This window comes from Tursiops truncatus, chromosome 1 (genome assembly GCF_011762595.2).
Source record: "Tursiops truncatus isolate mTurTru1 chromosome 1, mTurTru1.mat.Y, whole genome shotgun sequence".
Lineage (NCBI taxonomy): Eukaryota > Metazoa > Chordata > Mammalia > Artiodactyla > Delphinidae > Tursiops > Tursiops truncatus.
The window spans coordinates 165,262,745-165,282,347 of record NC_047034.1 but is presented as its reverse complement, the minus strand read 5'-3'; the positions used below and the strand labels follow the sequence as shown (position 1 = coordinate 165,282,347).

The following is a 19,603-nucleotide window of genomic DNA, read 5'->3' as shown; positions in this document are numbered from 1 at the left end:
CTCATTCCCCATCTTTATGGGCTGGCCTCATGGTGGAATAAGTTGGACTAAGTGAACTTCCTTGAATGGGTCATCCAGGAATCTACCTTACGCAGAAACAATATTACCTCTTTGTATATAAAATAAAAGTTAAAAAACTTAAAAAAAACACAAACAACTGGTGGGTTTGGCAGACAGGGTAATAAAAAGCCCCAGTCCAGTCTGATGTAAAACCTTCAGACTTTCATCCAATTTAAAGTTTCCCTGTTTCCCAGGCTCAGAAGCCTGCAGAGTGGGGAGGACACATGGTTGCATCTTCTCTTTTTCTCCTTTCCCTCCATCCCCACTCCCTGGGCCCTGTTTTGGGTCCCTCTAGGGCTGGGGCGGGGGAGGGAAAGATTGTTTTTGGTGGCTTCACTACTAATCTGACGTTGGTGCCAGTTTACTACTGAAGTAGTGGAAATCTAAGGATGACTGTCCTGTGAGGTGATTTTGTGGATTTTTTTTGCGATCCTCTCTCTGGGGACCCCCCTGCAGTTCCACAGAGTGGGGGATGCCTCCTCTGGTTGGCCACCCCATCTCAGTTCTGTGTTTGATGCTCTGAAATCCAGCCTTTTATAGGTGATGTCATCTGACCTCTGGCAGATGACATCTGACTCTCTGGGGTGGATTTCTTTGTGGGTGTCTCATTCCTGGCAGTTCCCCTGGGGTCTGCCCATGGAAAGCACGCACCTTTACCTTGCTGTCAGTCAGACTTCTCCCTGGAGACAGATATTTTACTAGTTTCTTTTCTATCCTTCTAAGGATAGTCTGGGTTATTTGTTTGTGGTGTCAGTTAACAATTTATTGTGTCTCAGCATTAAAGCCACTATTCATTGCCCTGCTTTTGATAGTTAAGATGGACCCCTGTAAGTATTTCCCCTTTGCCAGCTGGCACGATAATCAGCCTTGTCTGTAGAGCATGCTTGGGGGCAACTGCAGGAGGAAGGGGGCTTCTCTTCAGGATTTCCGTGTTCTTTTCGTGCTTCTGTGATGCGTAGTGGCTGGCAATGTTCAGTGACCAGTGGTATGTGGGACAAACAGTCGTGCTCATGCTACTGAGTTTTAGAGTCACCCCTGCGGGCAGCTTCCCAGTGAGTTTCAGGGGCACCACGTGGGCATCTTCTAAGTGAGTTCTGTTGGCACCCACTGGGTGGCTTCCCAGCTATTCTTCTGCATTAAGTAGTTCCCTAGTGAGTTTTGTTCTCACCCAAGTGGGCAGTTTTCTGCTTGTCAGCCCTGGCCTATGGCATCTCAGCAAACCTCTTCCCCATCTAGTAGAGCAACATCTTCTCTCATGAGGTCTGAATCTCTTCCAGATTTGTTCTTTCCGTGGGCGCTCTGCCTCAGTCCTATAGGTAAGGCCTGTTCCCTATATCAGCTATTGCTTCATTCTTGGGCATTCTCTTTACACCTTAGTCATTAATTACTCTAAAAGTCCTCTATTATTAGATAACAATACTTTACATTATGCTTTCCCAGTTCAAATTATTGTGTGTTTTCTGTCACCTGACTGGACCTTGACTCATACATTTGTCTTTTTCTTATTGATTTTTGGTAATTCTTTGTATCTGAATCTTAATACTATGTTATGTATTTGTTACATATCTTTCCCCAGACTCTTACTTATATGAAAAGTACACATATGGGGACTTCCTTGGTGGTCCAGGGGGTAACACTCCGGGCTCCCAATGCGGGGTGGGTGTGGGTGTGGGGGTGGGTGGGGCTGGGTTGGATCCCTGGTTGGGGAACTAGATCCTGCATGCATTCAACAACTAAGAGTCCGCATGCCACAACTAAAAGATCCCGCCTGCCGTGACTAAAACCCGGCGCGGCCTAAATAAATAAATTTTAAAAAGTACACATATGCATAATTTAACTAATTATAAAGAGCACACTTATGTATCCTCCCTCCCAAGGTCAAGAAGTAGCACATTGTAAACACCCTGCAAGTCCCAGCCCACCCACCCCCCAACCGCTAATCACAATTCCATCTTCATTTCCCCTCCTCCCACTCCAGATAACTACTATCCTGGCTTTTTTTTTTTTTTTTTTTTTTTTTGCGGTACGCGGGTCTCTCACTGTTGTGGCCTCTCCCATTGTGGAGCACAGGCTCCGGATGCGCAGGCTCAGCGGCCATGGCTCACGGGCCCAGCCGCTCCGCGGCATGTGTGATCTTCCCGGACCAGGGCATGAACCCGCGCCCCCTGCATCGGCAGGCGGACTCAACCATTGCGCCACCAGGGAAGCCCTATCCTGGCTTTTCTAATAATGCTATCCTTGCTTTACTTTAGACTTTTAGTACATCTCTATGTGTCTGGATGTTAGCATAACTGACACAGTCTTGGGCCCATTTGGTTCCTCCTGTCCTTCCACTGACCCTACCTTGGGCTGTACTATGTAGCAAATCTCTTCTCTGTCGAGGGCTTTGTAGTTAATAGATAATGTTTAATGATTGTTAGGTCCAGGTGGCCTCTATGCTCTTAGTTCCCAAACAATGTTGAAGACCTTGGCTGACTTCCTCCCAATGCTCAGCAGACTAGTGACTCATTCATAAATCTTGACACAGGAGAGCACTCTGCGTTTCCAAGCACGTACCCCCGTTCGCTAGGTTAACTATAAAATTGTCCCAGTGGCCCCTCTGTGCTGTGGAGCGCAGCCGTGAATGCTTCCGATTGTCATCTGCCTGATCCCGCTCTGTGAGCAAGTCAGCCCATAATACACTGACCCACTGAGCGTATGCAGGGCCTGCTTCGTTTTTCAGTCTCAAGATACTCTCAGTTCAGTGGGCACTTTTCATTCTCTTTGTCCTCCAACAGTATGCATCCTCAAACAATGTAATTATGTTTATTTTTAGTTCTATATGAATACAGTCTTACTGGATGTGTTCTTTTTTTGGCTGCCCCCGCGAGGTTTACAGAATCTTAGTTTCCCAACCAGGGATTGGACCCGCGCCCTCGGCAGTGAAAGTGCCAAGTCCTAACCACTGGACCTCCAGGGAATTCCCTGGATGTGTTCTTTTTTTTTTTTTTTTTTTGCGGTACACGGGCCTCCCACTGCCGTGGCCTCTCCCGCCGGGAGCACAGCCTCCGGATGCACAGCCCCAGAGGCCATGGCTCACGGGCCCAGCCGCTCCGTGGCACTTGGGATCCTCCCGGACCAGGGCACGAACCCGCGTCCCCCGCATCGGCAGGCGGACTCCCAACCACTGCGCCACCAGGGAAGCCCCGGATGTGTTCTTTTCTAACTTATGTTTGTGAGATTCATCCATGTCATTGTGTATAGTCCTAATTTATTGCTGTATAGCACTTCATTGTGTGAACGTATCCATCTTACTGGTGATGGACAACAGAGTTGTTCAAAGTTTTTAGCTATAATGAGCCATGTAGATATGAATATTTTTGAACAAGTCTGCTACACTGGGCTCCTTCAACTGCTGGAGAGCCCCTCCCTGGCTGTGGTCTCTGCCTGCAGCATCCTTCCCCTGGGACATTCTCTACATGGCTGGCCCCTTCTCACATTTCAAGTCGCAGTTCAAATGTCAGCTTCTCAAAGAGACTTGCCTTGATAATGCCCCCTAAAATAGCTCCATCTTCACCCTTAATCTCTATCACCTCACCCCATTTACATGCTGCTATCTGAAATTGTTAGTTTTTTAATTGATTTTTTTATTATGGTAGAAATATGCATAATGTAAAATTTACCATTTTAACCACTTTTAAGTGTAGGATGCCATGCCATTGTACATTCACAGTGTTGTGTAACCGTCACCACTATCTATTTCCAGAACTTTTCGTCATCCCACACAGAAACTCTACACCCATTAAATAATAACTCCCCCTTCCCTCCTCCTCTCAGCCCTGGGTAACCTCTATCCCACCTTTTCTTTTCTGGCCGCACCATTCGGCATGCAGGATCTTAGTTTCCCTACCAGGGATTGAACCCATGGGCTCTGCAGTGGGAGCGCAGAGTCTTAACTACTGGGCCGCCAGGGAAGTCCATCTATCTCACTTTTTCTTTCTATGAATTTGCCTATTTCTAAGTTCCTCATATAAGTGGAATCATATAACATTTGTCCTTTTGTGTCTGGCTTTCAGGATGCATTTAGGTTGCAGCATGTGTCAGAATTTCATTCTTTTTAAAGGATAAATAACATTCCATTGTACGTAGGTACTACGTTTTGCTTATCCATTCATTGGTTGATGGACACTTCAGAGTTGTTTCTACCATTTGGCTATTGTGAATAGTGCTGCTGTGAAGTGTACAAGTTTCTGTTTGGGTCCTTGTTTTCTCTTGTTTTGGGTATATATCTAGGAGTGGAATTGATATTGGTTTTTTGTTCATTTGTTTATTATCTCCCTTTCATTAGACTACAGACCCCAATGCCTAGAAGTGTCTGACTCACAGTAGGAGCTCAAAACACATTTTTTTGAAATGAACGAACTTCCCAGGTAAACTGAACAGGGCATTATAATAGTAACCTGCGTCATGGTTAAGAGGATTAAATGCCACATGTCCTAGCCCGGGGTGCTAGCATTTGGTCACAGTTCAGTTTACATTAGCTCTAAATGAAGACTTCACTCAGCCCAAGTTCCTGAAGTTGATGACGGCTTCTATTTAACTCTCTGTTGCCAAAAAGATTTTTTTTTTTTTTGACATTCTCCAATTTGCCCAGTGCCATGAGGGCACCAAATACCAAGATGCTCAAGGCCCTGCACCTGTTCTCAGGCAATTCATAATCTAACTAAATTCAGAACATAGTCTTAAAAGTAGAAACTAGAGGAACTGCTCAGGAAGTGAATTCACTTGCGTTTTAATGTTAATCAAATTAGTTTCATAATTAACAATGTGACTTGGGAGGCATATTCAACATGGGTGAAAACAGACTCAGAACAAAAAGTTGTCCACTGTTTGTATTCTGCAACCTCTGATGATCCCAGTAGGATCCCAAGCCCTGGGCTGGAAGGTGACACCCACCCTTCAGCTTTACACTTTGCCGACGCATATAGGGTGACAAGAAGTTGCTTAAACTTTTGCCAAACTACGCTCTTATTTCACGCTCCTTGGAATTGTAATATGTGAATCTTTGGGGAAATCCTGGGTGGCAGGGGGAGGGGGAATGGAGAGATGAAGGAAAAGGAAGCAGGGACTGTTAATAATAGACTTTAAATAAGTTTCAAACCAACAAGTTATGATTAAGTGCCTACTGTGTGCTTGCTACAGTGCAGTGAGACTGGGGCTGGGGGACAGAGAGATGATAATTTACTGCTGTTCTATCCTCAAGGAGTTTATGACCAAGATGGGGCAGATAGAACTCCTGGCTGAGAAATTCCCACAAGACAAAGATGTTAGTAAGTGCTGAGAGCTGAGAGATTTGCTGGTCCAAACTTAGACTGTCAGGGTGGAAGGGCTCATTGAAATAATCTGATCTAGTCCCTCATTTTAGAGAGGAGAAACTGAGGCTTGGAGAGGGTGAGGGGTTTGCTTAAGACCACACAGCTAGACGATGTCAAAGCTAGGACCTGAACTCAGGTTTCCTGACTTCTCCACCAGTGTTTTTTCTGTTGATCCACAGATGTCTCTGTTAATTGAACAGTCTAGCTTGGCTCTGTCCAATAGATAGATAAAATTCTGTAACGTGAACCATATATAGAATTAAAATATTTCTAATAGTCACACTGAAAAAACAAAAAGAAACAGGTGAAATTAATTCTAACAACACTGTATTCAACTCCGTATATCTGGAATATTATGACTTCACCATGTAGTCAATATAAAAATTATTAATGAGCTATTTCATATTTTTCTCATTGTACTAAGTCTTAGAAATTGGTGTATATTTTATACTTCAGCACATTCCAATTTGGACCGGCCACATTTCAAGGGTTCACTGGTCACATGTGGTTGGTGGCTGCTGTATTGACCAGGGCCAGCTAGCTCTTTGAATTGAATGATTTATGTGCCAGATTTTCAGGGGAAATCTTGAAGAATGTTAAAGGTGTCATACAGACATCACGGTTTACAGTCAAAAGAGTCTTAGAGTTGGCAGCCTGGGCTTTGAATCTTGGTTCAACCATTTGCTAACTGTGTAGTTTCTGGCGAATCAACTAACCTCCTTGATCTTCCTTTGGTTTACATCTACCAAAGGGCAGTTGTAGAGATCAGTTGAGCAGAATATATAAAAATATTTATGAATTATATGTAAATATATATGGATGTATATATGTACATGTATGTATGTATGAAAATGATTTGCTCGTATAGCATCTGGTACTCAAAGTATTATTTTTATTTCCTGAGAATACAAATGATTTGGAAATATTGTCATGTGCTGAGCACCAGATGGGTGAGACAACTTTATTAAGCATGTTTAGTATCCTGTGAGATTGGTACAAAAGCAAGTGGGAAGCCACTAAGGATGTCACAGGATGTTAGAGTTGGGAAAGCCAGCTCATCTGGTCAAAGTCAGGAGGAGCAAATCTTGCTGAGCCGCCAGTCCCTTTGCCCATGGGGCCCAACCCCAGCTGACAGCCGCTGGAGAGATCTGAGCTCTTTGGCCAGCAAGCTGCATGCTTTTGTAATCTGCTCTGTTAACATATTCACTTCAATTTCGGATTCAGAATTAAATAGGCAAAGGCTCTGCTGGAAGCTGAATTGCCTCAAAACCCAGCTCCAACCAATCCTTTGAGAAGGGAGAGGCTCACAATCACCCGGGTAGGTAGGCGCACTTGTTTTCATCGCTTGGCAGATGAAAAAACTGAATTCTGGAAAGGTGAAGTGATTGGACCAAGATAAGTGAGCTGAGATTTGAACCCACATAGCCTGCCCCCTGAGGCTGCTTTAGGGACTAGAGATTGTTATTGCAAAAATACCAAGTAAACTAAATGCTGTTAATTGCCTTCCCATCTTCGGCAAGCAATCTGGAATCTACCACTTGAAGTGGTTCTGTTTTTAGTTCTTCTGATGGTCACCCTACACCTCTAAAGATAGATTTGTGTGGTTACTTCTCAATGCATTGATTTTAGACATTTCTACTGACTTCTCGTTGTGGGTTATACAACCTCCAACCTCTTCCTGTTCTCTTTTTTTTTTTTAACATCTTTATTGGAGTATAATTGCTTTACAATGTTGTGTTAGTTTCTGCTGTATAACAAAGTTTGGATACGTTATGTGCATTTGAGCTTCATAAACATCTTTTCTTTTCTGTCAACTTTCCACAGTTACCTTTTGATCTCCAAGAAACAGAGTTTACATATTTATCAGTATGTAAATAGAGCCAAGTAATGTGCTAGGATGGCATTTTCTCCTCTGCTCGTTCGATGCCATTCAAGGAAAATGTCCACAGAGTCAATTTCAAATGGATTCTTCTTTAATACACATCACTGATTGTTTAAAATCATGACATATTTTATTTTTGGATTATGTCTTTCCCATACAATTCCTCCCCCTCCCCTGACATTTCTGAGCCTCAAAGTTGGGAGAAGCTAATAAAAATTGCTAATCTTTTTTGAGCAACTGCCACACGCTGGGCACATTACAGAGTGCTTGACACATAATAATTAATTTAATCCTTACAGCTACCAAAGAGGAAAGTACAAGAGTATCCCCATTTTATGGACGAGGAAATTGAACCACAGAGAGGTTAGGTGGTGGAGTTGGGGTTTAATGCAGACTCTGCCTGGTGCCCATGTCCACATGCTTAACTACTATGCTCTTCTCAAAAGGGACGTGAGTCATCTTCACCACATTCCTAATCCATTCTAGCTCCCTACTCACTCTGTGTATTGCTCCCCTGTTATAATTTATTTCTGTTTTTTTAATTTTTTTTTTTTTTTTTTTTTTTTTTTTTTTTTGCGGTATGCGGGCCTCTCACTGTTGTGGCCTCTCCCACTGCGGAGCACAGGCTCCAGACGCGCAGGCTCAGTGGCCATGGCTCACGGGCCCAACCGCTCCGCGGCATGTGGGATCTTCCCGGACCGGAGAACAAACCCGCGCCCCCTGCATCGGCAGGTGGACTCTCAACCACTGCGCCACAAGGGAAGCCCTGTTTCTTTACACTTTGACCACGTCTTTCTTGTCCAACTATTAACGTTTATTTTAAATGGGCATGTTTGAAGGGCCATTATTTTGCCTTCCACATCTGTGGAAGAGGTCCATGCAGGTCCTGGAAGTGAGTTGGGACCATTTGGTCAGAGAGTTCTGGGTGCTGGGTATCGCATGCATAGTTTGGAAAGGGGAGATGTCACAGACTGTGTTACCATGTTCCCTTGGTTCCAAAGACTCCTTGGCCCATGGAGAGCGGTGCAGCCAGCAGAGGGTCACAGTGCCCCCTAAAGCATGGGGCCCAGAGAAGACCCTCTGGCCTGGGTCTAAGGCCAGTACTGTTTTCTCCAAGTGGTTTTTGTTTTATTTTATTTATTTATTTATGTTTGGCTGTGTTGGGTCTTTGCTGCTGTGCTCGGGCTTTCTCTAGTTGCGGTGATTGGCGGCTACTCTTCGTTGCGGTGCTCGGGCTTCTCATTGCAGTGGCTTCTCTTGTTGTGGCACACGGGCTTAGTTGCTCCATACCATGTGGGATCTTCCTGGACCAGGGATTGAACCCATTCCTCTGCATTGGCAGGCGGATTCTTAACTACTGTGCCACCAGGGAGGTCCCTCCAGGTGGCTTTTAACAGCTTTTCAAAGTAAACCCATCCTCAAAGCTCAGTGATTTGCTACCACTGAGATGATTCAAAAAAATGTAACTTGAGTTCTGACTGTCCAGTTGTGGGCGACCACTTAAGGGTCAAACCTGCCGGACAGCCTCTGGAGTGCCAAGGCAAAGGGTGCCCAACCCTATCCAAAATCTGATCAGAGGCAGATGCCAGAAATCGCTGAGGCATTTCCCAGGAGGAAGGGATGCTCTGAGCAGCACATCCTCTTGGCCATGGGGACGCCTCACCTAGAAGGGGCTACTGAATACATTGAAACCAGGAGAGTAAGTCACAATGAGTTCCATTTACAGTATGCCCAAGTAAGCTCCAGCTAGACTGATCCTCCTGCCGACTGCAGCTATTAACCTCTGGACAAAAAATAAAAAGATAAAAAAAATTTTTTTTAATAAAAAATAAACTAGGGCTTCCCTGGTGGCACAGTGGTTGAGAGTCCACCTGCCGATGCAGGGGACACGGGTTTGTGCCCCAGTCTGGGAAGATCCCACATGCCGCGGAGTGGCTAGGCCCGTGAGCCACGTCCGCTGAGCCTGCGTGTCTGGAGCCTGTGCTCCGCAACGGGAGGGGCCACAACAGTGAGAGGCCCGCGTACTGCAAAAAAAAAAACCAGACAAAAAAACCCTAAAAAGCTTATCTGAAGCACTGGAGAATAAACAAAGGCAGACAGATTCCAGAGAAGAGTCAACACCTGGAGGAAGGGAATGGCACAGGATGAGTTTCTCATTTTTTAAATGCCTTTCATTATACTGCAGTCAGCACCAGTTTGAGGTGTTGAGTAGAACACCTGCAGTATTTCTGGCCTGAAAACTCAGAGGACAGAGTTGAGGGCAATCATAGCCACTGGAAAGTGAGGCGGAAATCTTGGAAAGGTGAGAGTCAGAGGGAAGACTTCTTTATAAACTCTGTACAAATCTCTGGCCAACCTCTAAATTACACATACATAGGACAGACTACAAGCAGATCAGCTAAGGATAAAAGAAGTGAACTGACGTTTGAGCAGCTTGCCAAAAGACTGTTTGTATTTTTAGTCCAACCAAGTTAATTACCTGACAAAACGAGCACAAAAATCAACACTCTGTAGTGGAAATATAACATAATCCAGGGTCTTCATAACATAATATTCAAAACGAAATCCAGAGTTATTTGACATACAAAGAAAAGGAAGATGTGATCCTTTTTCAAGAGAAAAGATAGTCAAAAGAGACTGACCCTGAAGTGACTGGTTAATGATTTTAAAGTAGCTATTATAGCTGTGCTTTTTGCTGTAAAGGAAAGTATGCTCATAATGAAAGAAAAGATAGGAAAAGCTTGATAGAGAAATAGAAACTATAAAAAAAGAACCAAATGGAAATTCCAAAACTGTAAAATTCAATATCTGAAATTTAAAAAGACATTGGGTAGGCTTAAGTCTCAAAGGATCATGAAGTGAGGGTGTTAGGTAACATTGATGAGTGAATTACAAAAGCAAAAAAAACAAAATGAACCAGGAAAACAGAGAATAAGGAGAGGCTAGTTTGGCAGAGACAGAGTGTGTATCTGTGGTAGCTTTTAAAACATTCAAAAAAAATTTTTCTCTCTTCTGTTTAAAATATAATGCAAGTTTATACAGATTTTGAAAATGCAGATGAGAAAATAAACATCAATTATAATCCCACCACTAGAGAATTCACTGTCAATATTTTGATGTTTACCTTCTAGTCTTCTAAAATATATACAATTTTAATTTTCATTAAATAAGTTTACACTTTATATACTGTTTGAAATCTGCCTTTTGATTTTTAAAAAAATTAATTTAATTTAATTTATTTATTTTTGGCTGCTTTGAGTCTTCGTTGCTGCCCACAGGCTTTCTCTAGTTGAGGCGAGCGGGGGCTCTCTTTGTTGCGGTTCTTGGGCTTCTCATTGTGGTGGCTTCTCTTGTTGCAGAGCACGGGCTGTAGGCGGGTGGGCTTCAGTAGTTGTGGCACATGGACTTCAGTAGTTGTGGCTCATGGGCTCTAGAGTGCAGGCTCAGTAGTTGTAGCACACAGGCTTAGTTGCTCTGCGGCATGTGGGATCTTCCCAGACCACGGCTCGAGCCCACATCCCCTGCGTTTGCAGGTGGATTCTTAACCACTGCGCCACCAGGGAAGCCCTGCCTTTTGATTTTTAAAACCTATCCTGAATATCTTTTCATGCCTCTAAATATTTTTTTGCATCATTTTTGATGATAGCATACCAGTCATGATATGATTGGATCGTAATTGTATATTAAGCATATTAGCCTTATATTTTCCATAGAGATCACAAATATTTTTCTCATTTGGTTTTTGCTTTTTAGCTTTATGATGAGCCGCTCCTTTCATCAGTTGGCCATGGTTCAATAAAAACCAGTCACCATCTTTCTGGGTGGCCATCTGAGAAATGGTATTTCCCCTGTGGGCAGGGCCCATGTCTGTTTCAGTCATCATTGTATCGCCAGCATCTAGCATAGTGCCTGGAGTGAAATAGCTACTCAATAAATATGTGTTGGATGATTGACTAACTTCTGATTTGTGTCCCTGAGGGGAAGGCCAGGGTACTATCAGTTAGTTCCCTTCCACTCCTGCCGTGTAGCTAGTCTGCTTTTGACCTAGTAATTCATGTCCTTTGACTCAGTAATTCCTCTTCTAGAATCTACACAAGAGAATTTTTCAGAGATGCAAGCAAAGATTTATATATGAGGATGTTCATCCCAGTCTCATTGACTAGTGAAAAATTGGAAACTATTTCTGGGAACATGGAAATGATACAAGTTACATGATAGATAAACACTGGAATGCTTTTTGGTGATGTGAGAAAATTTTTATGACATCATATCACAGGAAAAAAACTCAGAATGTAAAATGATATGTAAGACTTCTCAATTCTGTTAAGACTGGTAGGAAATACATCCAAAAAAATGTTAACAAGTGGTGTGTGAATTGGGAATGCTTTTAGCTCACAGGATGGGAAAACCTGACTTACGGTGCCTTAGGCATAGAGGGATTTATTTTTCTCTCATAAGTTGTCTGGGGGTCTGAAGGCCTGGCATCAGCAGCATGGTGATGTTGGGCTGGCATCTCTGCAATCTGCTTTTTATAATCACAAGATGGCCGCCCAGCTTCAGGCACCGTGTCCACATTTGAGGCAGGAAGGAGGAAGGGGGGTTGTCTGGGGCTTGCAGTGTCTGTCCCTTCTGTTGAGAACGTAAGCCTACCAAAGAGCCCCAGCAGATTTCTGTTTATGTCTCTTTGACCAGAACTGTGTCCTGTGGCTGCCCCCAGCTACAAGGGAGCCCGGGAAAGTGAATATCTCGTTTTCCAGTCTTGAGAGTGGAGGTGGCAATGGGGAAGGGTTGGAAATATCTGTTAGGCTAGTTAATAAACAGTGTCTTCCATTGTATTTATTTCTGGTTGGAGGGCTTATGGATATATTTTTTAAAAATTTTATTGAAGTATAGTTGACTTACAATGTTGTGTTAATTTCTGCTGTACAGAAAAGTGATTCAGTTATACGTATATACATTCTTTTTCACATTCTTTTCCATGATGGTTTATCACAGGATATTGAATATAGTTCCCTGTGCTATACAGCAGGACCTTGTTGTTTATCCATCCTATAGATAATGGTTTCTGTCTGCTAATCCCAAACTCCCAATCCTTCCCTCCCCTCCCTGGCAACCACAAGTCTGTTCAGTTTATGAATATTTTTACTTTTCTTCTTGGTTCTCTTCTGTCTCGTCCAATTTTTCTACAGCAGCCATTTATCATTTCTATCATTGGAAGAATACAACAGATGCTACTTTAAAAATCCCTTGTGAGGTTGTGGACTCCTGTCTCTGGAAGTGTCTGTACTGTCATCAGTCAGAAAAGTGCAGAAGGAACTGTTGAATTCTGTGGGAGCTGGATTAGTCCATCTATCTTCCCCAGCAACTGAGACTACGGGGAATGGGTGGGTGGGGAAATCTGTCATTTATTTCGATCCTCTCAGGCACCACGCTAGCTACTCGGCAAGCGTCCCCTCATTTAATTCTCACAGCAGCCCTCCTTTACAGACGAGACACAGAAACTTTAAATTACTTAATTAAGGCACATATCAAGTAAAGCAAAGCTGGATCTCAGATGATAGCACCAAGCTTTAAATCTGTATATTCCTGCCACATAGTAAGCTCGGGAAACTTGTGCTGAATGAATGCAGTCAGCGAATCAATTGGATGTATAACGTTTTTTTTTAAACTACAGCCACGACTTGATAATTATTTCTTGTAGAACATCTCTGGTACCATTAATTTTAATTAGTGTGATTGAAAAATAGCTGGCTGTATACATTGCCTGCCAGAGAGGAACCCTGTGCTCACTCGCCTGTAACTAATGTCCTTGACTAATTGCTGGATGAGTAACTCATATGACTCCAGATGAAAGGACTGCCAAGGGTTTGTCTCCCTTGGCAATGGAGTCTTTAAGTATTTTTATCATGAAAAAAATTCCAAACATATACGAAAGTAGAGAGCATGGTACCCATGTACCCATCACCAGCTTCAAGAATCATCAATGTTTTGCTAACTTTTTCATTTATTTCTCTTTATTTCATTTATTTCTCTTCCTCTTACTTTTTTTTTTCTACTTTTTTTAAACTGGAGTATTTTCAAGCAAACCCAAAGTCTCATTTCGCCATGAACATTTCTATAATTGGAATGAAAAGGCTTTTGTGTGGCCCCGCGTTTCTCTTTCTTTAGATCTGCTATAGCACAGGAAGCGGTGATATAGAAGTCAGCCCAGGGGCACAAGGGTTTCTGGGAGGCCCAGGAGAGGAGGGGCGCATTCCTCACGGGCTGTGCAATTTGTTTTGCTCTCAACCCAGGGCACTTCTTGGCTGAAACTCCTCCCGCCTCAGAATTGAAACTTTTCTCAAATGCTGAAAATAAACTATCTGGCTTCCTCTAGCTAGAGGCATCTGGGAAGTGATGCTTCTGAAACTATTTTTGGCATGAAAATGTCACCCCGAGCTGCTGGAAGTGATTTGGAAGTTTTGAGGTATTGAAAGCATCTGATGAGAAGTGGCGGAGGCCAAGTGAGTAGAGGTTAATTATTACACAGGCCAGGCGTTTCCCATCAGGGTTCTTATTCGTCATGCTCCTCCTGTTTACGGCTCTCAATTCTTTAGGCCAAGGATGGCACTGGGGTTGGTATGTGAAAGGTGGCAGAACAGGTGTGGGGAGGGGCGGCAGGTATGATAAAGGGGGAACACACTGGCTGGCTGGCCTTCCTTCAGCCTGCACGCCCTGCCTGGCTCCCTGGAAGTCCAGCGTGCCAGGAGATCCACGGAGGGTTCCTGGAGAATGCCAGGACCATGTGTTCGCTGATGGGTTTCACGAGATAAGAGACAAAGTTTCTGACTTTCTGAGTCCCATGCAGGGTACCAGGGATCAGGCTGGACCAGCTGAGATGCTTCCCAGGATGAGCCAGTAAAGAACAACACAAGGAGCAAGTGGGAATTGTAAATATGGAAGAATCAGAGGGGTCCAGAAATGGGGATGCTGGAAGTGGCCCAGGCCAGGGGCAGGAGTGGAGGCCACTGGGAACAGGCTAAGGAGAGGAGAATAAAGTCAAGGCCAGTGAAAGATGTGAAGATGTGGAGTCTGGCTTTGTTGGATGATGGTGTGCCCCCGCTACCTACCCTGGGCTCAGGAAATATAGAATAGATGAAGATGGGAAAGACCCCTGGGGAGGTGGTTGATTCATAACTCTAGCTGGTTTGGCTCACAACACTTCGGACACCAAATGCGTGGGTAATTTTAACACCAACAACCAGTCCTCCAAATATCCAGATACCAACTGGGTGTCCTACAATTCAATTCAATTTTTTTTTTTTTTTTTTCTTTTGCAGTACGCGGGCCTCTCACTGTTGTGGCCTCTCCTGTTGCAGAGCACAGGCTCCGGACGCGCAGGTTCGGCGGCCATGGCTCACGGGCCCAGCCGCTCCGCGGCACGTGGGACCTTCCCGGACCGGGGCACGAACCCGTGTCCCCTGCATCGGCAGGCAGACTCTCAACCACTGCGCCACCAGGGAAGCCCTTCAATTCAATTTTGACACTAACCACCCACAGGTAGAGTCAGACTCCACAAGGCTGTCACCTGTACTTCTGACCAACCGGCAATAAGTCGAGGGTTCCCTGGGAATCCTGTTGCTTAGCAGTTTTTAATGGAGCTTTCAGTACTTAGGCATGATTCTTTAAATCATTGGCCATTGGGGATTAACTCAACCTCTAGTCTCTCTCCCCTCTCCAGAGGGAAGTGGAGGTGGCTGGGGGCAAAAAGTTCCAACCCTCTAGTCCTGCCTTGGCCTTTCTGGTGACCAGCTCCCATCCTGAAGCTATCTAAGGGCCCCCAGTCACGCCATCTTATTAGTATACAAAAGACGCTCTTTTCACCCTGGAGATCCGAAGGGTTTTAGGAGCTGTGTGTCCCAAACCAAGAGCAAAGACCAGATATAAAATTTTTTAATTTTATCACAATGTCCTTTAGCAAGGTCCTTTCTTCCACCTGAGTGGCACTTGGGGTTTACTTGGGATTAAGTGGGGGGAGCTAAGACAGAGAACAGCGAAAGGTCTCAGGGACGTCCATCCCCACTGCCCCACCCTGGACCTGCCCTGTCCACAGTCTTCCTAGGTAGGAGGTAGTGTCAGCTGAAAGGACCCTCAAAAATGACCTTTTAGACTTCTTGCTTTATAGATGGGAAATTGAGGCCCAGACAAAGGAAAAAAAAATGCCCAAGATCACACAGTGAGTGCTTGGCTTCAAGCCTGGGTGTGTTTGCCTCCAAGACCTGCGTAATCCTCCATACTCCTTCCCAGCCAGGGCACGGCAGGGCACCTGGCCCCCTCGCCCCCCTCACTGAACACCTGGCCTGACTGCACCTGTAGCTGCTGGGGGTATAAGTTACCCATCATGCCTTGATGCGCGTGTAGGTGGTAAATGTAGGAGTGATTCATTCTACCTTTAAACTCAGAAATCATTTCAGAAATCAGAGGTGGGTGTTATGTTTTGATGTTGGGAGTACAGATGAGTTTTATTTTCTCCTTCAACATTCTTAAGGTTTTCCAAAATTTTACAACAAACATCTCTAACTTTATAAACCCCACCCCTCCCAATCTGATTTAAAAAAAGAAGGAAACTGGAGGGTGGTGAAATGCCCAGCTCCGTACAGAGGTCCCGTAAGCAAGGCCAAGCAGTATCTGTCCCGCCAGGCAGAGGCCCTGAGCTGGAAGTACTGAAGGTCATCCAACTCTCTAGCCTGGCATCCGGCCACCCAGGCAGCATCACCCCTACGCCTCACCTTTGCTCTCACCATCCCCTGCTCCTGAAATCTCTTCCCACGACCATCGCCAAATCCAACTTATTTTTTCCGGGCCCAACAACCAATTCTGCTAGTTCCGTGAAGGTGTTTTAGAGCTCACCTTCCGTAGTTGGGATGAACACCTCTCTCCCTCCTCTGACCACCCGTGGAACTTTACGTGGACCTGCTTTATAATCCTGATCATCTGACTTGTCCTGGAGTCGTTTGCACCCAGGTCTGACTCTCCTCCTAGGCTGAGGTGTCCTTGGGGGCGGGGTCTGCATATCATGTATCTTGGTGCTCCCAATGCCATCCGCAGCCTGGCACAGGCTAGACTTCACGTGAATGTTCGTTGAACTTAAGTGAATTGAAAATACAGTATCCAAAAGGGGGTATTGTGATAAATCCGTTTATGGGGGCGGGGTACATCAACCTCGGCACTATTGTCATTTAGGGTTGGATTCTATGCGGTGAGGAGCTGTCGTGTTTAGCGGCATCCCTGGCTGCTACCTACTAGACGCCAGTTGTGACAACCCAAAATTTGGACACTGCCAAATGTCCCCTGGGGGACGCAACTGCCTCCTGTTGAGTATCACCGGTGTACGGTTTCAAGTGTTTTCATAAACAATCCCTAGGAGTAGGAATTCCCATTTGATAGATGAGAAAGGCAAGGCTCGTGGAGAGTTTAGAGTTGGAACAGTTTTGCACGTAGGTCTCCCATTCCAAGTCCAGTGCTGAGGCCTGGAGGCCTCCCAGAACCCCAGCAAGGTCTATGCTTCTCCACTTTGGTGTAGCTACTCCCCTCCCATGTCCCGGGTCCCACAATGTCCAATCCCCCCGCCCCGCCTCCGTGGCTTGTGCCAGGCTGTGAGCCACTGGTTGACCCTTGTAGTCCATGCAGACCAGACCTCAGGCTGTGCCTGAATCCGACCGTCACATCTTCAGCACCTTGTCCTCCTCCCCGTGCTTGAACACGCTGATGGTGACCTGGCCCTTCTCGGAGCCATATTTGTTCTTGACGAAGACACCGTAGCGCCCGCTGTCCTCACTGTTGACCCTCTCGATGGTGATGGTGACCTCCAACCCCTTCACCTCCATGTGGTAGCGGTCAAGGAAGGTGACGGGCTGGTCATTCTTCAGCCAGGAGACTTCAGGGATAGGATCTCCTGAGATGACGCAGGTCAGGCACAGGGTCTGTTTGAAAGGACAGGAAGGGAACGCTCAGTCCACACGCTTGGAATAACCCTTGGTAAAGTGTGAAGCTTATAAACCTTCGCACTCCCAGGGAGCTCCCAGTATAAGCTGCTCCTTGTGGTAAGTTCATTATGTGTGTTTTATTGTGACCCATAAAGTAATAACAGTAAAGGGAGATGTTTTACTCTAACCCCACATCCTCCATTCTCAACATTTCTACGGGAACACTTAACTATTTAGACTGTCGGGCCATTATTACTTTAGCAATTACCTGCCCCAGAATGGCCTGGACTTTGCTTTAATGCTTTTATTGTATATTTCATTATGATTTTACCATGCAAATAAGGCTAGATTGCTTTTTTTTTTGCGATACGCGGGCCTCTCACTGTTGTGGCCTCTCCCGTTGCGGAGCACAGGCTCCGGACGCACAGGCTCAGCGGCCATGGCTCACGGGCCCAGCCGCTCCGCGGCATGTGGGATCTTCGTGGACCGGGGCACGAACCCGTGTCCCCTGCATCGGCAGGTGGACTCTCAACCACTGCGCCTCCAGGGAAGCCCGGCTAGACTGCTTTAACATAAAGATTTAAGAATTGAGTTTGAAAATTCTCAACAGAGCAATTCTCACTGCAGAGGCACTCTAGTGTAATGGCCGTCTGGAGCTGGGCTGCCAGGCTGTGAATCTCAGCTCGGCTCCTTTAAGCTGTATGACCTTAGGTAAGTCTCTTAACCTTTCTGGGCCTCAGTTTCCTCAGCTATAAAGTATGACTAGTAATAACACACTATTTCACGGGGTTGCCTTGATGGTTAAATAATGGAATAGTGCCTGGCACAAAGTAAGCGACATGAAAACGTTAGCCATCATTTTCTAGAACATTAGGCTTGAAAAACTTCAGTCCTCAAAGGGCTTTTTAGGTATCATCTAGTCAAACGCCTGTGGAAACTGAAGTTCACACAGAGAAGTCCGTGACACCCAGGGCCACCTGGAGAGATGGGGTAGAACTGGGGTGAGCACAGGCCTGTCACCGCCCCCCCCCCCCCCCCCCCCCCCCGCCACGGGCCTGACACCAGGCTCAGCGTCTTTCCTTTATACTACATGTGACCAGTGAGGTGTGGTCACTCGGCCAGACTCTGGTGCATCCAGCCCCTTCGGCTCTGGAATCCACGGTGCTGCGTTGCTTCGTGCTCTTTGATGGATACAGGAGGGAACCCAGGGTGGGACTGCCGGCTGTGGGCTGGGGAACAGTCAGTACCTTATCTTCCATGATCGTGGCCACGTCCGGCAGGCCCCTCACCACTTTGGCACGATCTGGAAGGGAAAAACGAGACCCCCAGTGATGAATGTTTTCCTGCCAGCTGCTTCCCAGCAGCAGGTTCCACGAAGTTGAGGTTTATTTTGAAGCAATGCTTCTTTTTCTTTTTGCATCATTTTGGGTGGACATCCTTAAACTTGTGTTACGTTACTTCCTCGCCTTTATAAACACAAGATAGGGACGTAATGTGTTTCTGTCGTTGACCTGAGGTTATTATTATGGCTGGTGGTACCTGGAGGTGACAGTGAGGTGCCCCTCCCCTGAGGACCGGGAGAGAAGGTGATAAGGTTGCTCTGAGCCTTAAACTGGCAAAATGCACACAACAGGTGTGACGAACCAGCTCAGGGAGTGAATAGGAAGGGAGCTTCCGGGACACTGACTCTGGTCAAGGGAGGGGACCTGGTGGCCATGGCGGCTGGGCAGGAAGAGACTGTGGTTGTAAATCACTGAGCAGAAAGCCAGCATGTCGCAGTCGAGGCTGTGGGAACGGACCCTAGACCACGATCAGGGATGTGCCAAGAGCCTGAAGTGGCTGGTGTCTGTGCAACAGAGGTAGGGGAGGAGGAGCCTGAATCAGGGTTGAAGGGGGAGGGGAAGGACGGCCCCAGAGATGGACACTGTTGTGGGAGGAACGTTCACCAGGCCCATCGTGGCGGGCGAAACAATCCACTTCCCCTGACTCTCAACTCGGCCAGCCCTAGCAAGCACAGGTGGTGAGCTTAGGCCCCTGTGTTAGGGTCCTGGGGGGGTGTCCTGTGCAGAGACTCGGCATTCCAGGATGGGGGGGCAGGTGATTAGGAGGTGTGACGGGCTGAGTCAGGTCTGCAGGCTGCGCTCCGCCCACCGAGGTGGCCGCCCGCTGCGAGGGCTCCTCACTGCTCTTGGACCCCAGATGGCCCCCTCCCAGATGGCTATTATGAACGGCCTGCACTTCCCGCCAAGTGGGGACACTCAGGGACAAGACGCCACATAGGGCTCATGCCCCCTCCTACCAATGGCCCCAAAGGGTCAGTTTCCCTCCTCACTGTCAGGTTG

At 46.0% G+C, this 19,603-nt stretch overlaps 1 protein-coding gene across 1 annotated transcript in view; it reads right to left on the bottom strand.

Annotated features, from left to right (window-relative positions):
- Positions 1-15,725: 15,725 nt before the first annotated feature.
- MYOM3 (myomesin 3) overlaps positions 15,726-19,603 on the bottom strand; it is a 47,455-nt gene continuing 43,577 nt past the window's right edge. The window contains exons 36-37 of the mRNA XM_033841260.2: positions 18,509-18,564; positions 15,726-17,258 (exon numbers count right to left, since the gene is read on the bottom strand). Coding sequence (XP_033697151.1) covers positions 16,998-17,258; positions 18,509-18,564 — 317 coding nt within the window. The 3' untranslated portion in view covers positions 15,726-16,997. The remainder of the gene's footprint in view (positions 17,259-18,508; positions 18,565-19,603) is intronic.